A 22,708-nucleotide genomic window follows, 5' to 3' on the forward strand; every position below is an offset into this window, starting at 1 on the left:
AGTGGATGACTTGGTATGCTTTGAACATCAGCAACATCTACATGTAGTCATCTTATCTTATTGCGTCAAACTTGCCTTTTTAATGAAATCAGATTGTATTTGTTACAGTCCAAATCCTTAGGCATTACTTTCAGACTGACTCCAAGTCCAGTCCTGGAGGGCCGCAGTGTCTGCAGGTTTAACTCCAGTCCTGGAGGGCTGCAGTGTCTGCAGGTTTAACTCCAATCCTGGAGGGCTGCAGTGTCAGCAGGTTTAACTCCAGTCCTGGAGGGCCGCAGTGTCTGCAGGTTTAACTCCAGTCCTGGAGGGACGCAGTGTGCCTGCGGTTGTTTTCATGCCAATTTTCTGAGAATGCTGGGTAGTCGTGGGTTTTTGGCTTTACTGTGTAATGAAGAACAATATTCAGGCGAAATTGCCCATGTGATTGTGTTTCCTTATATAACCCGCTTTAAAATCCAGCTACGCCAGCTTGACCAGAGTGAAAATTGAGCTGGTCAAGCTGATCAAAAGCTGGTCTAGCTGGGTATGAGTTGGTCAAGCAGCTAGTGCTGGTAGCTTGTCTGTTTCAAAACATAGCTTGAGCTGGTCAAACCATGTCAAGCTGGGAGTTGTCTGAACTGGCCAACCAGCTACCAGTTGTTTCAAAACCTGGCTTGAGCTGTTTTTTTTCAGCAGGGCACAGTCAACATCTTCTCCGTACTGCACAGTAATACATGCGCTGTTTTGTTAGGTTGTGTATATGTATATTATTTTATTTAGAAATAAATGTGAGGTTGAACCCAATCTGCTGTTAACGAAGGAGCCAAGCTCTGCCACCACCCACATGAGGTTAGGCTGTTTTGACATAATGACATGCCTTCTCATTTTATGTGAATATGCACGTTTTTCTTTTTGGCCGGAGGCTCGGAGTGCAGTTCTTTTAGCGAACGCGCTGGACACGTCTTACGCTTCGATGGAGCCGTGTCTCTGTGTACAGCACTCGATGTAGGGCGTGCTGAAAGATCGTTTTTCAAGTACAAGGCGGCTCATTATTACACGTGAAGCTGTGACTAATGCTGTTTTCTTGCACTGTAAGGGCTACCACTAGTATCTATCTGTCCTTCTTTCTATCTATCTAAGCAGAAGCGACGTAGTCAGGGCCGGAGGCTCGGTTTCTGTTCTGCAAACTGCGACTCCATTTCTGGATGACTTTCCCCATATTTTCGAAGACCAGAGTAATCTTGGGGTTTGGCTGCTTTTCTCCGCTATGTGGAACAGCGGTGTGCATTTTTTTATACAACGATTATCCATGCTTGTTTTTGTCTTGAGGCGAGAGAGGGAGGGAGAGGGAGAGAGAGAGAGAGAGAGAGAGAGAGAGAGAGAGAGAGAGAGAAAGAGAGAGAGAGATGCAAACAGGACCTTTTTTCTTTTTTAAACTATTATTTTTTTGCAAACATGACCTTTTTTGCTTTTTACAATGTTCCTTTTCTCTATAGAAATGCCTGTGCACTCTCAGCCTTGTAGTGGTGAGGCGGTGAGGGAGATTTAACACTGAAAGGAGTGAGTCTTAGGTCAGGCGGATACAGGTATGATCTGTTAAACCACTGTGGTTCTCTGTGTGTATGCGTTTTCTTTCCTATTAAAAATGAAGCCTTCCCCCGAAGGCAGACCTTCCTCCATGTCGATTTTATTAGAGAAGGAATGGCTCTGCTCTGATTAGTCTCTGGAGTCCGGGCGGTTTTGAAGCAGGAAGTCGAACGTTCTTTATGTTCATAGAACCACACATTGCTCAGGCTGTTACATTTATGATAGCAACAGAACTGCAAGCTAGAATGCCCGTCGGCCCTGCGCGGTAGAGAATCGCAAGCTTCCACAACGCTGTTCTATCGAGTTTCCTGTGTTCCCAAGGAACGTGAGAGGAACTCTACATGAACTCAAGTGACAGATGGAGCTATGCTGAACTGTCAATCACTTAACTTGTTTGAATGACTAACTTCAGAATACCAAGTACAAACATGAAAAAAGTATGGTCTTTTCTCTATTCTATCGTGCCAATTATTGGTAATGCATAAACTGAGACTGAATCTTTACCAAAATAAACAAATATGTCAGTCAAAAAGCAAACAAACAAACAAATAAACAAATGAAATAAAGCGAACATTTTAAACAGGTTTGACTGTTCAGCCCATGGCAGGGTCATGTACTCATATGGATAAAAGAGCTTGAAAGAGCTGGGAAGTGTTTACATCTTGCATTAAAGTACTGCTCTCTAGACTAAACTAGAGCTCAGGAGCTGAAATAGTGTGTGCGCATTGAAAAGTCAGAAAAGTCTTTGCTGCGAGACAAAGGAGAAGGGTAATCTTACACTGGCAGGCTTCAGAGCCATTAGCCCTTGCAGCTGCTAGGTTTTGAGAGAAATATCTGATTTTAGACTTGTGCTTGTGTAATCTTATATTGTGTCCAGAATGCAGTTTCCTTCTATATTATGAAATATCTTCTCACGACTTTGATAAATACGCATTTATCAAGAATAGTGTTAATAATAATACTAATAATAATAATACTAATTATTTCAAAGTAAAATAAGATAAAATAAACTATAATAAAAATATATATGATCATAATAATAATATTCAAAATAATAATAATAATAGTTATCAAATAGTTATCATCATTTTCATACATCAACATACAAAAAAGTATAGAACTGATACACGTCCTTCGCTAGCAGGGGTGTAACGTATGCGTTTGATATTTTTAAAGGCATGATAATCGACAAGACAGTATTGGCAGTCCGTTAATGATTCATGGAGGCATGAATAATGGAGGCCGGCTCCAGTGGGCAGCTGGGCCTGTGTAACGGTAGGAGGTGAAAGAGAATCGCTTTAGTGTAAACCAAGGTGTTTCACCTGCGCCAGCCCCGGTAACAAACCCCCTGATCAACAGGTAGGCCTGTAGGGCTAGAGCCAACCCTCCTCATCTTCGTCCCCTCCTCCCCCCTCTCCGATTAATTTTCCACTGCGCACTTTGATAGGAGCCTCGCACTTTCTCAGGGGATCACGGGCAGCGCTAACCAAAAATAATAAACGTGGGGTGTAATTATTTCTCATAACTCGGCTTCTCTTCCCTAATTAGCGGCGTTGGTGGAACGCACCGCGCTATTTACACTTCAAGAGAAGACGAGCGTTAGATAAATATTCATTGTTTACCTACTGGCTAATTCCCCGTCGCACTTCTCAAATTTTTGCAACTTACATTACCCATGGCCGGCAGAAGACGGATGCGTTCCGTAATGATGCAAAATATGATCCGTAATGATCTCCACGTCCTGTTTGAACTGCAGGCTGATATAAATGGAGAAAGTAGGGCCAACCTCCCTCCTCCACACACACTCTCACACACACACCATCTTATCTGCCGTGGAAACATACTGGTTCCTTTTTTTCCTCTTTTTGGCTACAATCACACCGCCATATAGCATTTGGTCTTGTAATCACTTTCTTTTTTTAAATAAGATGAAGGCTGGTGCTTCTGTGGTGCATTTTGTCTTGTGTAAAGTCAAAGTGTGAAGGGGACATTATGGGATTACACCAGTAAGCAGGGATAATGAGAGAAGATGTCCGTGCTGGCTGGATCCCAGCCCACCCAGGCACTGCCCTATAGAATTAATAAACATGCTAAAAGAGCCATGAACAGACTGTCAGTCATTATCGCAAAACCTACCGAGCTGTGGGGTCTGCGCCTCTTCTTATTAGTGAAGTGAATAGCTCTCTCTCTCTTTCTCTCACACTCTTTCTTTTTCTTCATCAGTCTTACTCGTTCTCCATCTCTCTCTCCCACAATGTTAACTCTTTTCTTTCTTTCACTCGCATTCTCTCTGTCTCTCTCTCTCACTCACACACACACACACACGCACACACATACACACACGCATTTGTACAATTGTTTCCCATCTCTCACCAACCCACACTTACGGTATCAACCCACACTTTTTTTTAAAGTAACAAAGAATTATCCAAAATGGTTCCCAAACTTTTTGCACAGGGCCCTTTTCATTTCTTATCATTTCTTATCATTTGTAAACGGTAAAAATTAAAATATTTGAATAAAATAAAAAGCAATCTTGCTTTAGAATTTGCTGAAAGGTGAATGTTTAACTCTGCAGCATTTACAGTTCAGGTTTGCTTTAGTTCACCAGGATATTAATTGTTCAAATCTTTTTGACCAGGGGTGGCCAAATTTTTGCATATGATGGGACAGTTGCTGACACTCTCACCAACTATATTCTTTCCAACTTTCTAATTTTCCTTTTCAAATTCTCTCATTCTCCCTTTCACAGGTTCAGTGCATCCCATTGCATGTGCAAGAGCTGCTTTAGTCCCCTGTCCTTCAAAAGAATATCTCCCAAACTAATAAACCAAATTATTACATCTTGTTCAATCAATTCCTCACAATGATACACTCTGAATGAAGTAGAGAGAGGGCAGTAATTCATGTTTGAGAGAGGGGGAGAGTGGGAAAGCCAGTGGTGTTAGGGGATTACCACACTTAGTATGAAGACTAATTAAGACTGTGACACCACCATTGCCAATTTCTGTATCAGAGCTCATAAGCAAATAATTTTTGGGGGGTTGAGGGTTTTCTTATAATTAATATACTACCATATACATGTTTGTTTGCTGGGTTTCAAATGCATGGTTACATTAGTGTACATTGTCGGAATGCAAAATATGAATAACATGATCAAATTCTCAGTGCTGCATTCCTGGGTCTGTTGGAGATGCATTATACGCACAGCAGATAATTTTACGGATGAATGTCTTGCTTTCAGATTGCGGCTTCTCATTATGTGATGTATCAAAGCGGCCTATCTCCAGCACTGATAGCTATTAATATTACAGTAATCCAGTGGAACTGTAAACTGTAAAAGTATATTACAAGTCTTGGATGACAGAAACATGCTACAGTGAAAAACTATATACATAGAGTCCTCTCAAAAAGTATTAGAACAGCAAGGTCAGAGGGTTGCTGGTTCGATCCAGCCCTGGGTGTGTCAAAGTATCCCTGAGCAAGACACCTAACCCCCAAATGCTCCTGATGAGCTTGTTGGTTCCTTGCATGACAGCCAGTTGCCGTTGGTGTGTGAGTGTGTGTATGAATGGGTGAGTGAGAAGCATCAGTTGTACATCGTTTTGGATAAAGGCGCTATATAAATGCCAACCATTTACCATTTGAGGTCAATTGATGTACATTAGATGACAGATCCGAATTTATAGATTTTATCTAGATTTTTATCTAGATTTGCTAAACTTTTACGTGAGCAAAAGTATTGGTACATGTGACTGACAGGTGTTTTGTGTTGCCCAGATGTGTCCTGTTTGATTGATTGGTTAAACAATAAATAGTTCTGAATGTCGACTCTTGGTTTTAACCTGGGGTTTTGCCTGTGTAGATTGCATTTGTGTTAGAAAAGATAAATGAACATGAAGAGAGTTATCTTTGGAAGAAAAGCCAGCCATTTTGAAGCTTAGAAAAGAGGGGAAATCAGAGCCATTGCACAAGCATTGGGGATAGCTTGTACAACAACTTGGAATGTCCTGAAAAAGAAAGAAACCGCTGGCGTACTGAGCAACAGACATCAAACAGGCCAACCAAGGAAAACAACAGCAGTTGATGACAGAAACATTGTGAGAGCTGTGAAGAAAAACCCTAAAACATCAGTCAGTGACATCACAAACAATCTCCACAGGGCAGGGGTGTTTCTGTATATATATTTATTTTTACAAAATGTCCCTTGAACAAAAGGTTTCAGCATAGTAGAATATGTGGTTGTTAAAATTAAGACCAGAGACTAATATCCTCCACAGGGGAAACTGGGTTTTAACTAGGATGTTTGTCTGAAACTGCTTTAAAAGAGTGCCCAGTGTCAGAGCTATATTTAAAAAAAAAGATTGCATAATAAAATAGTTTTTTTCCTGTTTCCGCAGGTGGAGATTAAGCTTCAGGACATAAATGACAACCCACCTGTGTTTCCCACGGACATGCTGGATGTGACCATCGAGGAGAACATCGGAGACGGCTTCAGAATCATGCAGCTGACCGCTATCGATGCCGACGAGGTAAACTTCACTGCCGTCACCCTGACCAATCAGGTGCAGGTGTCTGCATGATGCGTCTCCCTCTCTATTTCTGTACAACTCAAGAGAAGGGCCTCAGGAAATGGCAGGCAATTGAAATGTGTGTGTGCATACCAAATCAAAATCAAACATGAAAACTCTTGAGTTACAAACTAAGTATTTATACTGCACTGCAATACTATTGCAGCTCATTAAATGTTACACTAGATACATGTACTGTAAACTTTTGTATGGACCAGATTGTTTGCTTGGGCTGCTCCTCTATAGCAGGGTTCCTACCGAGATCTCCTCCCATTAAGGAGTGTTTTTCTTCGAACTAGGGAATTTTTTTTTTTATGTCAACTTCTTGTTTTTTGGGGGTTCATGCCTAATCTTCATTTCTGTTTCCTCTGTACAGCATACTTGTGACAAAGCTATGCTTGTTCTTGGACTGAGTCACAATAGTGTGGCAGTGTAATGTAACGGTTAGGAAACTGGACTTGAATCTCAGGGCTTTGATTCCCAGGGGAACATACCGCCCTTGAGATGCTTAACTGAATTGCTTTACTGAAATACACTGCTGTGTAAATGCATAGCATGTAGAAAATGAAGAAAGCTGTGAACGTCACTCTGTACAAAAGTGTCTTCTCAACAATTACATGTGAATGGGTGATGCCACGTACTGTAACTTGAGAAGTGGTCTCATTGCCTGAGATGTCCCCATGATGGGAAGCCTGGGAAAGGGGTTGAAGGAAAAAGAGTGGTGAACGTCTCTCTGCGTCGCACTCGGACCCTGTCTTTTGTCTACCCTGGAGCCGGAATCGCTTCATAAATGGGGCAGGACATGGAAATTAATCCCAAGGAGGGGGTTGACCAATCGCCAGACCCCCGGCATTAATCCCAAGGAGGGGGTTGACCAATCGCCAGACCCCTGGTTGACCCTCGCCAGACCCGCACGATGGGGAGGCTCTCCCCTGAAGGACAGTGCTGGGAGGTTTTGGGAGAGGGGCCCTAGCAGAGGAGCCGTGTGAAAATACGCCCTCAAATACTTTACAGTTGCTTTAAAAACGGAGACGGATCCTGTTGCCTAGCCATTACCTCACCATTGGCTGAAATGATTTTGTGAGAAAGTGCCAGCATCGTTTAATGCCCTACTTCAATATTTCATTTCCTTTTATGAATGCACTGAAGACTGGAAACATACTCCGAAAATACTTCTTCTTCTTCTTACGGTTTTACATACAGCGGGCTCCAGAATCGTTGGATATTATATATTAATATGCACAAATAAAAAATGTATTTCCCCAACAAACAGGTTCCACAAATATTGACACGCCTGTTTTAATACTTAACACCCCTAGCAATTATTTCTGATTTCTGACCCCTTTTCCTAGCATTATTTCTGATAAGTTTAAGGAACACATTTGGAGGGATTTTTGACCATTCCTCCATGCAGAACCTTTCAGAATCATTGATATCCCTGGGTTTGTACTTATGGACCCCTCTCTTCACTTCAGACCAGGGGTTTTTGATGGGATTTACAGTAAGTCTGCAGACTGAGATGGCCATTGCAAAATATGGATGCTGTTTTTATTTAACCATTTCTTTGCGGATTTTGATGTATGTTTGGAGTCATTGTCCTGCTGGCCAATCTACCTATGACCAAGTCTCAGCTTCCTAGCTGAGGCAACCAGATTTTCTGACAAGATTTCCTGGTAATTTCTTGAATTAATTGTACCATCGTAAATAGTGATGGTCAATTACCATCTGTGTCTTCTGAATTGACAGATCTTTGGCTTTTCCCATGCTGATGGTTGACAAAGGGATTTTGCATGCTTGTTACCTCATTCCAATGCCAATTTTACTTTGTTTGATTTTATTTACAACAATTGTTAGGGGTGTCAATAATTTTGGCACCTGTAGTTCTGAGATTACTAGAAAAAATTAGATGACTAAATAAATGTATGTTTCAACATATCGATCATTATCCATATTGTTTATTATAAGCAGCCTTTTAAATCCATTTTTATTAGGAGTGCCAATAATTCTGGAGCCCACTGTATGTTCTGCTATCAGAGACTGTGGGCTGGATGTGTGGATGTGATCTGGTCCTGGCCTCCGGGCTGTAATGTCATTGACCTGGCAAAATCAAAGCCGCCATCTCACAGGGTTGATTCTCCTTCTGAACACAAGTCTTACTCTGTTTTTTTTCCCTAATCCCTATTCTGCTCCTACTGATTAGCTGAATCACAGTCATGCTCAGACATGCTCCAACCTGGCCCTCCCAGCCAGTAATAGTGTTAGTTTTATTTTATCATTAATTTGTGAAGTAAACAAGTATAAACTGAGTAATTCTTTAAACGGTTAGAGCCTTTCTTTAGTAAAAAAATAAATAAATCCAAAAGTGGTCCTTATATCTGAAAAAAGAGCAAAAGTTGTAGGGCTAAAAAGCTATGAGGAGCTTCACAAGCTAAGTGCCTACCGGGGACACACTCCGGTACAACTTGCCCTCGTCAGTTCTTCTCCGCTCCGTCAGCGATACGCCCAGGCCTCTGTCGTCAGCTGCTGCTGGCGGAGTACCGGGGTTGGCTGAACGCTAGATGGCAGACCGCCGCTCAGCGGATGAAGCCGGGTCGGGTCGGGGCGTGCGTGCGGCCTCCCGACAGCGCTGCAGACTCAACTTCCTGTCACCTCCGGCTCCCTGCTTAACCAGCGGCTCTTTAAATCTGCTAAATGAGTTTCCTCAGCCTGTTCGGCTGTTCAGCTTCGGGCTTTAATTGGTCTGTTTTCTTCAGCTGAGCGCGGTAGAGGGGCTGTAAAAGGCAAGGTCTAGCTGAAGGTCAGGGAAGTGGTCAATTTTTGGAGCTCCCCTCCCTCGCCCCGTCTCCCTTGAACCCCGTCACACAATTAATTGGCAGATGGAGGGGTTTTCAGGGGTCTGCTGGGTGAGGGGGAGGGGTGGGGAGTGTGGGGGGGGGGGGGGGGGCACAGTGCTCCCTGGGCTCGACGGGCCTGAGCAATGGCGGTCGCGGCAGCGTTTGCGGTCCAGGTGTCTGATGGTTTTCCCAGAACCCCTTGGGCCTGACTGATGACAGCTGGACCTGGGAAGAATAACAGCAGCTCTGGGATAGGACACCTGAGAAAAAAACTAAAGGAAAAAAAAAAGCAGCAGCTTTTTCTTTGGCGGGTAGTGGGGGAAGCTCCGGAAATTTCTAGAAAGGTTACCGACCTGACCTTCCCCCCCCGACACACACACACACACAAACACACCCTACCACTAACCTACCCCGAAAACAGCCCACTACAGTGGCCTGGGGAAAAACAGCTGCTGAATCCAAATGTGTTTGTGGATAAAATATGTTTATTTTCTGATATGCTTCCTTGAATCCAGGATAAGAATTGTTTAAAAAGTTATGTGATTGACATTTATTTTTCAATGGGGAACCTAACCATTATTGCAGCAGACATGAATACAGTGCACAAGGCAATATTAAAACTGAGAAAAAGACTGTAAAACGGTAAAACAAATAAATATCAGGCACTTGTGTGGAAACAGGTATTATGCCTTGTAACTAGCAAAATGGAGTAGAAGGTGGACTTTTATCAGATCGTATAAAACGTTCCAAAATCAAGCTGTTCCATTAGTTACAAAGTTCAGAAAAGTTCAGAAAGTGTGCTGCCCAGAGTTTAACGATCAGCTGGCTTGTTGACATCTGGTGGCGAATGCAGGCAGGACAGGATCAGAAACCCATTAACACTGCTGTGTCGTTCTCAGCCCAGATGTAAATGTCCAGTCTGTCCATCTGTCTGCAGCTTGTGTGCTGTATCAGTTTCTTTCTCCTTCCCCTGATTCCTGCGCGGACTGAAGGCTCTGTTCGCATACCATGCACTCTTACCCCCAGTTACCAGGGGATATATTCACTGAAGTTCAGAGACCACAACCTGAACCTCAGCTCCCCTCCACCTTACCCCTCTAGCCAGATAAATCTGCCTGACCCCCCAGTTCTAAGGAGGGGGTCACAGCAATTCTGGAAGAATAGCAAATCCCCAAACATTTTCTTTTTTTTCCCCAATGGTAGTCAACAAAAACCTCTGGTGCCCAAATTCCCAATACAGGTGTTCTGGCCATTTACAATTGTTGGAAGGTAAGCAATCATAAATAGAATGCTTTCTAGGTTCTCTATTTAACACCAGGCTCCACTTGTTTCCAAGGCCTGTAGAATCCCGATTGCTTTGAAGGACACATCAATATAATTTTGAGGTTCTCACTGTTATTTTTGAGAAAACAAAGTTGGTTTCATAAATATGTAGTTTATAGGGCACTAAATATTTGTGTGAAGCTTTACACAAAAAACATTGTATAAAAAAAAAAAAAACGTTTAATGTGCTTGGAGCCCATTCACTTTGGATTCTTTGAAGTGCAATATGTCAAAACCACTAATAAGAATAAGAACCGTAATTCCACGGTCACAAGAGCCAATGCCTATTTGGAATTCTCCCTCAGGGTCCGAACGCTCTGGTGACCTACACCATCATCAGCGGGGCAGACGACAGCTTCCGCATCGACCCCGAGTCCGGAGACCTGATGGCCACCAAGCGGCTGGATCGGGAACGCCGGTCCAAATACTCGCTGCTGGTGCGCGCCGACGACGGCAAGCAGTCCTCTGACATGAGGGTCAACATCACGGTCAGTGACATCAATGACCACACGCCCAGGTTCTCCCGCGACGTGTACTCCTTCGACATTCCCGAGGACATGGCCCCAGGTGAGACGCAACAGGAGCATGAATCACTACGCCACATTACTGTATGATTACAGTGTACCTTCATGGTTAGTGAACTGTGCTTCAAGGTACAATAGGTAAGATTTTTGTGTTAAAACATTGTTATGAGACCATTGTAAATCCCTTCCTATCGCTGACATGTTGACTCACCCTCTGCCTGTGTTTATAGTCCTTAAATTCTAGTTTCAGAATATACCATTGACGGCCCCGACACTCTGTACCAAAACATTGTATAGCTGTACAATAATTCAAGCTCATTGGTTGAAAATTGGTTATAATTGCCACAGCCAATGGCTTTTCAACGTCAGCATGTTTACAGAGAAGGGGGAGGGATAAACGGTGTTGTGGTTTGAAGGTGTTTGTTGCTGCTATTCTTGACCGTTAGAAGTCCAAAATGACCTATTGTACCTTTAAGGCTGGTCCACACCAAGAACTATAACCATAACAATAACCATAACAATGTGAACATCCACACTGTTGAGCAATAAAATACTGTAAATAGTCTCGTGGCTATGTCATCTGCCATTTTGCACATTTGTGAATTTGATTGACTGTTTTATCATTCAGGTTGCTAGAAAAAATCACTGAAAGTGATCCCAATGATGTTGTTCATCATTGTCGTTTTCATTACAGTTGTGGTGTGGACTCCGCCATCCACTTGAGTTAGAACGTTATTGTTATATTAATCGTTCCTGGTGTGGATAGGCCTGTAGAAGTTGCAGGTTCAATTGTTTGGTGGAGTGCTGATGTTGCACTGTCGAACAAGATTGCTCTAGAAGATATCCAGCTGTAACAATGGCTTTTATGTAAAATGTAAGTCGGTTAAGTTGCTCTGGATGAAAGCTTGTGGTAAAAAAGTAGACGTGCAGCCTTTCAACTTTTTATATGACACAATAAACAAATTAAAATTGGATTTATTAATATTTTACTAAGCGTATATACAGTATTCTATCACCCAAACCTCAAACCCATTTGCTACCCAAGTACATTCCTCTTTTGCGTTGAATATAATTATCTTTTTAATAACTAATTTTTTACAAAGGTCAGATTAGAACTCCTATTCTAAACTCTTTGTGAGGTTTGTGAGGTTATTCAAAATATCCCCCCTTCAAAGTAAAAACAACAAACACAGACCAGAAAGGCGATCGCAGGCATTTTTGCAGCCAAAGCAAGTTACTTCATGCTTGTACTTCATGCCCAAATCTTTAGGCCAGCACCCACAATAATAACCATATTAGACAGTTTTGTTTTCTGTAGACTGTTTGTTCTCTCTTCTCCTGCATTGAGTATTGTACAAAATTGAGGACAGAGAGAAAGAAAAACAACAAAAAGAACAAAATTCCAGTGGTCGTGCTGCCGTGGCTTCGTGCGTCACGGAAACCGGAGCTCACCAGCTCGCTCCTCCTCCTCCCGCCCCTTGCAGGCGCCATCGTGGCGGCCATCTTGGCGAGCGACGCGGATGCCGGGGCGAATGGCGAGGTGACGTACTCGCTGGAGGAGGACGATGAGGAGGGGACCTTCCTGCTCAACCCCATCACGGGCGTGTTCAACGTGACGCGGCCGCTGGACTTCGAGACGCAGCAGTTCTACATCCTTACCGCCAGGGCCCTGGACGGCGGTGGCCAGGCCAGCTCCGTCAGGGTCTACTTCAACATCCTGGATGTCAACGACAACCCGCCCGTCTTCAACAGCACCCTCTTCAGCGCCTCGGTGATGGAGAATGTCCCCCCTGGCGCCAGCATCCTCACCGCAGCTGCTATGGATGCTGACGAAGGTAAACTTTAGCCAATAGCAGCTATACATTAGCTGTTAGCCATTGGCCATTAATAGAAATGAATTGGTCACTCCATTATTCAAGAGGCGGCGGCACGGATGGGGCAGTGGGTAGCACTGCCGCCTCACAGCAAGGAGGTCCTGGGTTTGAATCCCCGTCGCCTCTCTGTGTGAAGTTTGCATGTTCTCCCCGTGTGTGCGTGGGTTTCCTCCGGGTACTCCAGTTACCTCCCACAGTTCAAAGACATGCAGGTTAGGCTGATTGGAGAGTCTAAATTGCCCATAGGTATGAGTGTATGAGTGAATGGTGTGTGTGCCCTGCGATGGACTGGCGATCTGTCCAGGGTGTATTCCTAACTTTCGCCCAATATATGCTGGGATAGGCTCCAGCCCCCTGTGACCCTGTTCAGGATAAGCGGGTTAGGATAATGAATTAATGAATTATTCAAGAGGTTTATACTTATAATAACAATAATAATTGTAGCAATAATAACTTGTTTTGCATAGCTGCTGTCATGTACAGTACTGTGCAAAAGTCTTCGGCACGTGTAATTCCGTAAAGCAAAGATGCTTTCAAAAATAACGAAATGGACAGTTTTAAATATCTAAAAATGTACAATACAGAGCAGTGAACAGTTAAAAACTGAATCAAATAAATTTTTGCTGTGACCACCCTTCGCCATTAAAAGTGAATAAATTCTCTCTGGTGCACTGTCCTGCAGTTTTATGAGAAAATGAACTGGTAGGTTGTACCAAACATATTGGAGAAAGTTCTTCCGCAGACAGTTTGTCTCACTTGCTTCTGGCTATTCAGGTTATGTCAGACAGCCTCAATCTAATTTTTATGTGAAAAGTCTAGTATTTAATATGTTACTTTATTTAACAAAATCCCAAAATCCCAAAAACATTAAATTTTTCACAAAATGTATGTTTAGAAATCTCAAATGTGCGTTTTTGCACTGACACACTAATGCAGAAAATAATTTAGGAAAAATATCTAAGACCATTTATATTTTAAGGGTCCGTAAGACTTTTGCACAGTAATGTACCTTTCACTGTAGTTCAAATTGCTTTCCATCAAAACATAAACCTAGAAATGAGAACATGAAAGTTTCATTCATCTGCAAAAAAAAAGCACATATGAAAAAAACTATAGAATTGTGACAGAAAATAAACACAGAGTAGAGCTGATCATTATCTTCCCAATGGGCAATTAGCTTTGCAGTGTTTCATACAAAGTTTTCACAAACATTTTCACAGACCACTGCTGGCCAACCATAGTCCTGGAGAGCTGCATGTTTTTGTTCGGCACTTACCAGATCTATTAAAGCCATCAATTACACACTCACGCCTGGTTTCTTGGGTCTGAATTAGTTGATTTTAAGGTGAAAGAAAAACCAGTAGAACCATGCTGCTCTCCAGGACCAGGGTTGGCCACCCTGCAATATACAATTACACAGAATTTATTAAATTACATGCATGGAATAGCATTGAATTTCATAGCAGCATAGCAAGGATTTAACCACTTGCTCTTGTGCCATGTCGCTGTGGGTATTTTAAGACATGATTTCAAATTCAAATTGCCTTTGATATAAAATAGGGTTTTGGTCTGTTTGTCTTGTTCAGAGCATAAACGGTCATTTAGGCCCACAGCCATGGAACAGCCGCACAATTCAGGTTTCATATGTTTTATTTTCCATTTTTTATTTTAATTGTGCGGTATTGAGAGGGCTTGAATAGCTTTTTTATGTGATTAAAATTACGTAAACATTCTAATGCTCATGTAACAATAAATACTGGTAGTTGAAAGAAACGGAGTTCTACAAAACTGCTATTTCAAAATACAAAAACATTCCAAAAAACGTACTTTTCTAAGACTTGATCACAGTGTTAGCTATGCCTATGATGAATGTGATAAGGAAGCCGGTGCGAAGCAAGGCATTGTTGTCCCCCAGTCCTCCTTCCCTTAAGAAAACAAGGTCTGCAGATGGCTTTAACGTATATGCGTAGGCGCTTCCAGCTCTGTTTTCTTTGCAGTTGGGAAAATGAATTATAATGTGAGATGCACAGACAGCTTTATGCTCTCGTCTCTATCCGTAGCCCCGCTGTATGAAGCTATCAGCCTGAGAGGACTGCAATGTGCCATCGAGTGTGGGGGATTTCTCCCAGTCTTGATTTAAGGCACGGCACGGCCCTGACTTAAAGAAGCGTGCAAGTTTTATTAAACCAGGCCGGAGCTCTTCCAAATAGAAAAACCTGCTAAAACATCTGCTGCCCAAAAGCCCCATGATTGAATGACATTAACATCTGTTGGCCTCAGAAAGAATAAGACAAAGCTATACACACTGTTTGGATTTAACAGTTTTTTTATATATGTTCTTTTGTTCTGAGTTAAATTGGCTTCCTGAAGTGCCTTTTTAATACAATTCCTTGGCACCGAATTAAGGGCAGTTTGAAAGTACAACAACGGCAAAAGCGCTGCTTTTTCACTCCGAAACACCAGAACAATGTACTCCGTCTGACCTACCAACCAAAAGCCCGTCTCAAAGTGCAAAACGCAAATTCAGCAAAACTGCATGAAAATAGCATTACGCTGATGGATTCAGGACCCCTGCGCGTACTGACAGCTTAAATTCCTTAAATCGAGTGCATGGACAGAGCAAAAGATGTGCTTTCATTTTAGTGCGACAGTTATATTTTTGGAGCTCAGAAACAGTTTGCGGTCGTAACAGATTTGAGTAAAAAGTAACTCGAACCAGTTGCTTTTCGAATCACACGTTAAACGTGTTCACGGTCACGTTGGTGCGGTCACATGATTTTGCAGTCAGCATGTTAAGTTGGTACGGGTCGAGATGGCGATGGAGCACCCTGCAGGCATTCGGTCATGGCGAATGTGACCAGTCCGCTTGCGGCAGGCTGCTGATGGAGAATGTCAAATGCACTGCTATTCTTGATCCCCCCTCCCCCCTTTAAAGAAACTGTATTGTTGGTGCTTCCTGAACCCTGACTGTGGCAGACATGGCAGTGGCTTATGCTATGAACACACCGAAATGATACTCGGGCCTTTGATAAGGACTCTGTTTGGGTACAGGAAATAAAGGGGCAGGAGGTGTGTGTAACTGGGGAAGAGGGGGGGTTGTGGGTGGGGGAGGAGATGGTGGGGAGGGGAGGCTGTGGGAAGGTGCCGGCTCTTTCCACATGATTACCCCGCTGCCCAGAATTAGAGCCGCTCAATTTAAGCTCATTTCACATTCCCTACTGGAGAGCCGGGGATTAGTCTGGATGGTAAAGTGTCATAATAGGCGTTCTTGTTTGAGTTGTGTCGGCCTGCACGATACTGGGGCTAAACGGTACATTTGCATTAGTGTTATCCCTCAAAATGATTATTGCTGCCTTGTCGTCATCAATCTCGTTAAAACAGCAGAAGCCATTGCTGCATCGGCTGCATTCATAAGAGAGACGTGAAAAGCCTTAATTTTCATAACGTCTACTTTATAAGATGTATCGCACATTTGTTTTTTTAAACTTTCAAACACTGGAAGCACACTTTAATGTGTAATATACAAAGCTTTGTGTCAAAGCCTTGCTTAGTCAACCATGCCAAGTTCGGTGCCTTTAAAAATAGTCATTATTGATGCTTAAACAGAAGCAGCAGTGAGGAAAAGCCTTATTCTGCTGCTTTATAACTGCCCAGACAATAATCCGTGAAGCAGGATAAATCCAACAATCAGTCTGTCAGACAGAATGAACATTTCCCCCAAGAGTTGTCTTTCTTTGACAATACATGGAAATATACATTGATAGCAGGGTAGGCGATTTATCACACACATGCATACCAATCACATGTAAACTTCCTAATACAGTATAAATGCCTGCCAGTCTTATCAGTGGAAAGAGCTGTTTTATTCTGGATGGAAACATGTTTGAAAGACTGAAAAATAAATGCATAAGGAAACCACAGGAATTCATTGTGCACCATTCACCAAAACACACTTCCAGTAAACTTCCAGTAAAATAAGCAATTTATTTGGTAGACCTGTACACCAGCTTGTTAATCCAAATATTGAAATAGCCAATCATGTGGCAGCAACTAAATGCATAAAAGCATGCAGACGTGGTCAAAAGATTCAGCTTTTGTTCAGACCAAATGTCACAATGGGGAAGAAATGTGATCTAAGTGACTTTGAGCATGGAATGATTGTTGGTGCCAGACAGGGTGGTTTTGAGTATCTCAGAAACTGCTGATCTCCTGGGATTTTCACACACAACAGTCTCTAGATTTGCAGAGAATGGTGTGAAAAACAAGAGACATCCACTGAGCAGCAGTTCTGCAGGCAAAAGTGAGTTGTTAATGAGATAGCTCAGGGCCAGACTGATTGAAGCTGACAGGAAGGTGACAGTAACTCAAATAACCATGCACCACAACAGTGATATGCAGAAGAGCATCTCTCAACACACAACGCATCAAACCTTGAAGTGGATAAGCTACAGCGGCAGAAGACCAAATAGTCACAGAAATAAGTCTAATAAATACCTAATAAAATGCTCAAGTGTACATAAATTGCCTTGGATTCAAATAGTTTTCTTCACTTCACCGAGCTTGCCTGGTGTAAAATAGTTTTGAAAAGTGGGAAGCAAATTACGTATTTAGCCCAGGTCTGATGAAGGGTGACTTACACAGTGGAACACATTCCTGATTCCATTTGTTTTTGGGGGTTTTTTCTCGTATTTAGGACCAAACGCAGAGATGCTCTACAGCATCGCGTCCGGAGACTCGCTGTCCCAGTTCGTCATCGATAACGGCGGAGTCCTGAGGACCAGGCAGGCCCTGGATCGGGAGAGCCAATCCTTCTACAATCTGGTGATCAGAGTCCAGGACCTGGCCCCTGATCCGGCTGCCAGGTTCACCAGCACAGCACAGGTACAGCACAGCTTGCACTGCTATATACCACACACTGCAAAAACAAGCATTTTAGTTTCGGAAGAAGGCTTAATACTTGAGATTTTTTTCTCAAGAAGAATATGTAAGTCACCGTTTGCTTGAATAGTGAATAGTGGCAATATTTTTGTCTTACTTCGCAAAAAGAAGTCAATATATGACCAAATTACTTGTTGAGACCACGGGGGGCCCGGTCCCAGTGAGACCCAGGGTCTGCTGGTTTTTGCCATTACTCAGCACTCAAACCATATAAAACAGTTTGTTTCACTGATAAAACTCACCTCTCCCGGCGTTAGGAATAAATAAAAATGAGAAAAACTATGGCTTTCCCGAAGCTGGGTTGGCCACCCCTGGTGCCAGTTCACGGTTACGACTGTGTGCTTATGTTTTATTAGATTTTTTTATCCTTAATATGTATTGTGCTACTGGCCATTCTGTCCCCTTGTGACTGTGTTCCGTATGAAATGAAGGCTTGTAAAGTGTTCCTTGAAAACAGCAAATCCTTCAAAGCACAGTTCAATTTTCAGAACTCTGAAGTACAACAAGAACATTTGAAGTTTTGTGATGCACTTGATCACATGACGTTAACGTTAACGCGCTTGATTTTCTGATGGTCCTTGTTAAATTGACAGGTGTCAATCATCCTGCTGGACGTGAACGATTGTCCGCCGGCCTTCACATCTCAGAAGATGACCTACGTGCAGGAGAACACTCCCGTGGACACTGTGGTGTTCACCGCCCAGGCGTCTGACGCTGACAGCGGTCCCAACAGCTACGTGGAGTACTCCCTGCGCGGGCCTTTCGGGAACAAGTTCAGCGTCGGCACGGTGGACGGAAGCGTGCGATTGGTGGGCGAGCTGGACCGCGAGGAGTTGTCCAACTACACCTTGACCGTCGTGGCAACTGACAAGGGCAGCCCGCCGCTGTCCTCCGCCATGGAGGTCACCGTGATGGTGCTAGATGTCAACGACAACGCGCCGAGCTTCTCGCAGAATGTCTATGACGTGGAGATCGAGGAAAGCACGCTGACGGGCGCCGACGTGCTGCAGGTGTTCGCCAGCGACGCCGACGAGGGCACCAATGGGCAGATACGGTTCACCATCGCCGCCGGCAACGGCAACGGAGACTTCCGGATAGACTCAGTGACCGGGGTCATCTCGGTGGCCAAGCAGCTGGACCGCGAGGTCAGGGCCGCCTATTCTCTGACGGTGCAAGCGGCCGACCGCGGGAGCAGCCCCAGGATCGACCGGGCCACGGTCAACATTGTTCTCCTCGACGCGAACGACTGCGTGCCCATGTTCGAGCTGTCTCCCTACACCGTCAGCGTCCCCGAGAACCTGAGAAACCTGCCCAAGACTATCCTGCAGGCAAGTAACACCAAAGGTTGCCAAAGGCCTCGTTCCATTGTTTAACCCAGTGGTCCTCACTCTTGGTCTCGGATAGGCGCAGGGTGTGCTGGTTTTTTTTTTGTCTTGATATCAGCAACCAATTCAGACGCAAGAGACCAGGTGAGGTGAGTTAAATGTGTAATTAACTGGTTTAATTGATCAGTTAAGTGCTGAGTAACAACAGCCGCCAGCATACCCTGCAGCTCTCCAGGACCAGGAGTGAGGGCCACTGGTTTAGTCAGTGTGTTCAAAAAGGGATACATATAATTATACATATAATATAATCACTTTTTACTTGCTGTACATGTACAAATACTTTCATGTTTGCTATGGATGAGAAAAGGGAAATATATGTACTATATTTGAGGATTAGTACAACTGAGCTAACTAAGCTTGACTAACATCATTGGAGTGTGTACAGAGGGAGTTGCGATGATGACAGGCAGACAGGTTCTCATATTTCCTGTGGGGGACGGGGGGGCGCTGGAATATTTCCATGGACACTTTGGGGGCAAAAAGGTTGGGAACCACTGTTCTGGAACTCTAGTACTTTCAATTAGCAGTCGTGATTGGTACATCAAGGTAGGAATGTTCAGTTAAGGGTATTCTTGTCGCATATTTATGATATTACACCTTACAGGCTTAAAGGGATAAAGATAGTGATTTAATATTCTGGTCTTCACCTTGAGAAAGACTGACCAGTTTGATGTTTCTGACACATTCAGTGCTGATTTGTTTATTGCATAAGAAACATAACATAAGAAAATCATAGCAATATCCATACCGATCGTAAAATATTTGAAATTGTATTATTAATATATTTAATAAAAGAATACAAATATGACTCAATGACATATAGAGAAGGGCAACATGCTGCTTTGCCTTATTTTATCAGGATGCTTTATCACTGTCAGATTGTTTAGGGAAAATGAAGTTATTAATTTGGTTCATCCATATGGGTTCAGTATTATGGTGTATGAGATGAATGGCAATTTCCACTTTGCTCAAGACATTCAGCACCACCCTGCTTACAGCTACACCCCCCTCTTTCATATTGCTCTGACACCTCCAGAAGAGAAGTGACATGCACACTGAGGACGTCTCAGCCACAGAGTAGAGAAACTTTTCAACAAGCACAAGTGACTCCTTTGTTGTATCATTATTCCAACAACCTCAAAGTCTTAGTAGAGATTACCTTTATTTACAAGAATGAAGAAAAGAGAGGAAGCAGCTGAATTCAAACGCAGCATGTGCTATAGGCCAGTGGAGGCGCCAGAGAGAATAACAGTCTTTGTTTAAAAAATAAAAAGGCAAATATATGTGGCCTTGTATAAACATCTGTGGCCATAAATATTTGACAACCGATGGAAATAAATTTGTTCAAAAGAAAGCTACTGAAAATGAAGATTCCAGACTTATGCAGAGTGACTTATGAAGTTATGATTTTTTAAGCTGTGACAAAAGCAAATTAACCTCAGTCCATATCTAATGACAATAAGCCTCAGCTGCTGGTATTGGAAATTGTCCAGGGAAGTTTATGGGAAATTGTGTCATTTATGCATCCCCACACAGAAACTCCCCCCACAGGAACTCACCAAGGGTCCTGTGTCCCCACACAGTGTCACATAGGGAAGTACCAATCAGCCTTATCTGTGTGGGTGTTTCTGTTAAAACACAGTTACTGCATACACACACACTTGCGTCCTCGGTCTCACACACCTGTGCTCACCTGTGCTGGAGGTAGCGCTTTGAGCAGTCGGACTCTCTACCCGTACTGTGGGTTGGGCTCTGTGCTCTCTAAGCCTGTACCTGTGTTGCAGGTAGTGGCCAGAGATGATGACCAGGGTTTGAACGGTCAGCTGACCTACATCCTGAGTGGGGGGAACGAGGAAGGGGCTTTCAGCCTGTCTCACGATGGCCAGCTGAGCATCACACAGAGCCTGGACCGCGAGGCTCAGGACTCCTACACCCTGGTCATTACCGCCTCCGACTCCGGTAAGAAAATAAAGCCATTTTCACTTGGGATTCCTTCACCTTGTACACACATTTTAAAGTGAAATTTAATTTGTTAGACAGAACAATTGTGCAAAAGAAATAATAAACAGAGGCTGCGTTCGAAACTGCATACTGCTCCTGCATACTAAGCTGAATACTACTCATACTACTAATTTTCTATGAAAATCAGCCTGAAATTCAATACGAGTATGCTAGTATGTGAACACAGCTGACTGTTGGAGTAGGATTCACGTACATTCATGCCATAGCGATTAATGTATGTAACATTGTTCCACAATTATATCACACATCTTAAAACAATTAACTGGTGGACAAATTCCATTAATTATGGCTGGTATCTGGAATGGATCACTAACTTATAGTTACAGTTAAGTATGTGGAGTGAATGGTTAATCCATGTCTATAAAACTAAATTATGTTGGAGGGCATGCAAAAGAAGTCAACTAAAAGTCAACTTTACCATTGCTGGCTCTGCTACTGCCGTTGTTTTTCTAGTTTATTGAAACAGTTACCCCGAGTCAACACTCCGATGTTACTTCCAGCAAGAGCTCTGTGATGACATCACAGTGCCCTGCCAATGATTAGTCACATATAACACAGTGGGAGGAGCCAGGGTTACATTGCACAATCAATCTTGTCTACTGGACACAGTGTCTTGGAGTATGTTTAAAACTTTCAATTCCAAGTTCTTTTGTTTATAAATCCAAAACCTGGTTTTTACTTAATTATTGCTCAGAGTTTCAAACAAAAAACAGCTGTTTGTAAATATGTCGCTGTTTTCACTGTTCGGAGCACAGACATGTAAAATATGTTTATTTTGCCATTTTATTTAGTAGGGTAAATAAAGGGGGTAAAGGGCAGGTGTCTGTTTAATCTGAAAACACTCCATCTGTGTACATTTTTCTCTGGAATAGAAAAAGGTCAATGCTTTGCTCCATGCGCTTTCACCCTAGTTTAGGTCATTATCTGCGCTGATTCTTCCTGAATGCCACCGTTTAGACCCGGGTTACTTTATGCAAAAACGAGGTGCCCCATTACGCAGCCAGTGTAGGCTGGGAAATGTATTTATGTAAAAAAAAAATCTAATCAAGGCCTTGTGTTCTCTTTAGATGAGTTAGAGAATGTTCCCATGAAACAAGAGAGGGAGAAAGACGAGGAGAGGCATTTATGAAAATCTGAAAAATACCACAAATATCAAAAACAGTGATCAGTACAGAGTATAAATTACCCTCTAATTCTTTCCTGGTGGATTTGTTTTTTTCGGACAGTAGGAAATGATTATCCCATTCGGCACCTGGCAAGGTGGACTGCAGTCACTGGCCGTTGCTCCACGTTCTCTTTCCGTGAGCGTTTTTAATCAGGGATACCCTACACCCATCCGCTCACGGGCCAGAGAAAGATGAAAACGAACTGAAAAGAACAGACTGACTTCCATTTTACATTTTAAGAAAGATGAGGATGCATTTGTATCAGTATTTTTTTTGTTCCATCGTGGTTCCGGACGGACAAAAGTATACTTGCATGCCTCATATGCGAATAGTGTTATCTGGAATTGCTTGGTCGTTTTGTATGAAATAGGCTCGGTTTGGCTGAAGGCGGAGGGTCGTTGTCCCTTTCGAAACGCTTCGAGACTTTGAGCGAAGTAGAAGGCCATTATTAGTGGGAATTGCAGCTCTCTCGACTGAGTGCAATCTGCGGTGAGATGGATGGGAA

The 22,708-nt window shown here is 43.0% G+C and overlaps 1 protein-coding gene across 2 annotated transcripts in view; it reads left to right on the forward strand.

Annotated features, from left to right (window-relative positions):
* fat4 (FAT atypical cadherin 4) overlaps window positions 1–22,708 on the forward strand; it is a 115,152-nt gene that overhangs the window by 54,062 nt on the left and 38,382 nt on the right. For both annotated transcript variants that reach the window (XM_061253194.1, XM_061253195.1), the window contains exons 2-7: window positions 5,967–6,098; window positions 10,600–10,861; window positions 12,303–12,653; window positions 17,386–17,573; window positions 18,224–18,958; window positions 20,800–20,974. In XM_061253194.1, the coding sequence (XP_061109178.1) occupies window positions 5,967–6,098; window positions 10,600–10,861; window positions 12,303–12,653; window positions 17,386–17,573; window positions 18,224–18,958; window positions 20,800–20,974 (1,843 nt within the window). The remainder of the gene's footprint in view (window positions 1–5,966; window positions 6,099–10,599; window positions 10,862–12,302; window positions 12,654–17,385; window positions 17,574–18,223; window positions 18,959–20,799; window positions 20,975–22,708) is intronic.

This window comes from Conger conger, chromosome 8 (genome assembly GCF_963514075.1).
Source record: "Conger conger chromosome 8, fConCon1.1, whole genome shotgun sequence".
NCBI classification, from domain to species: Eukaryota; Metazoa; Chordata; class Actinopteri; order Anguilliformes; family Congridae; genus Conger; species Conger conger.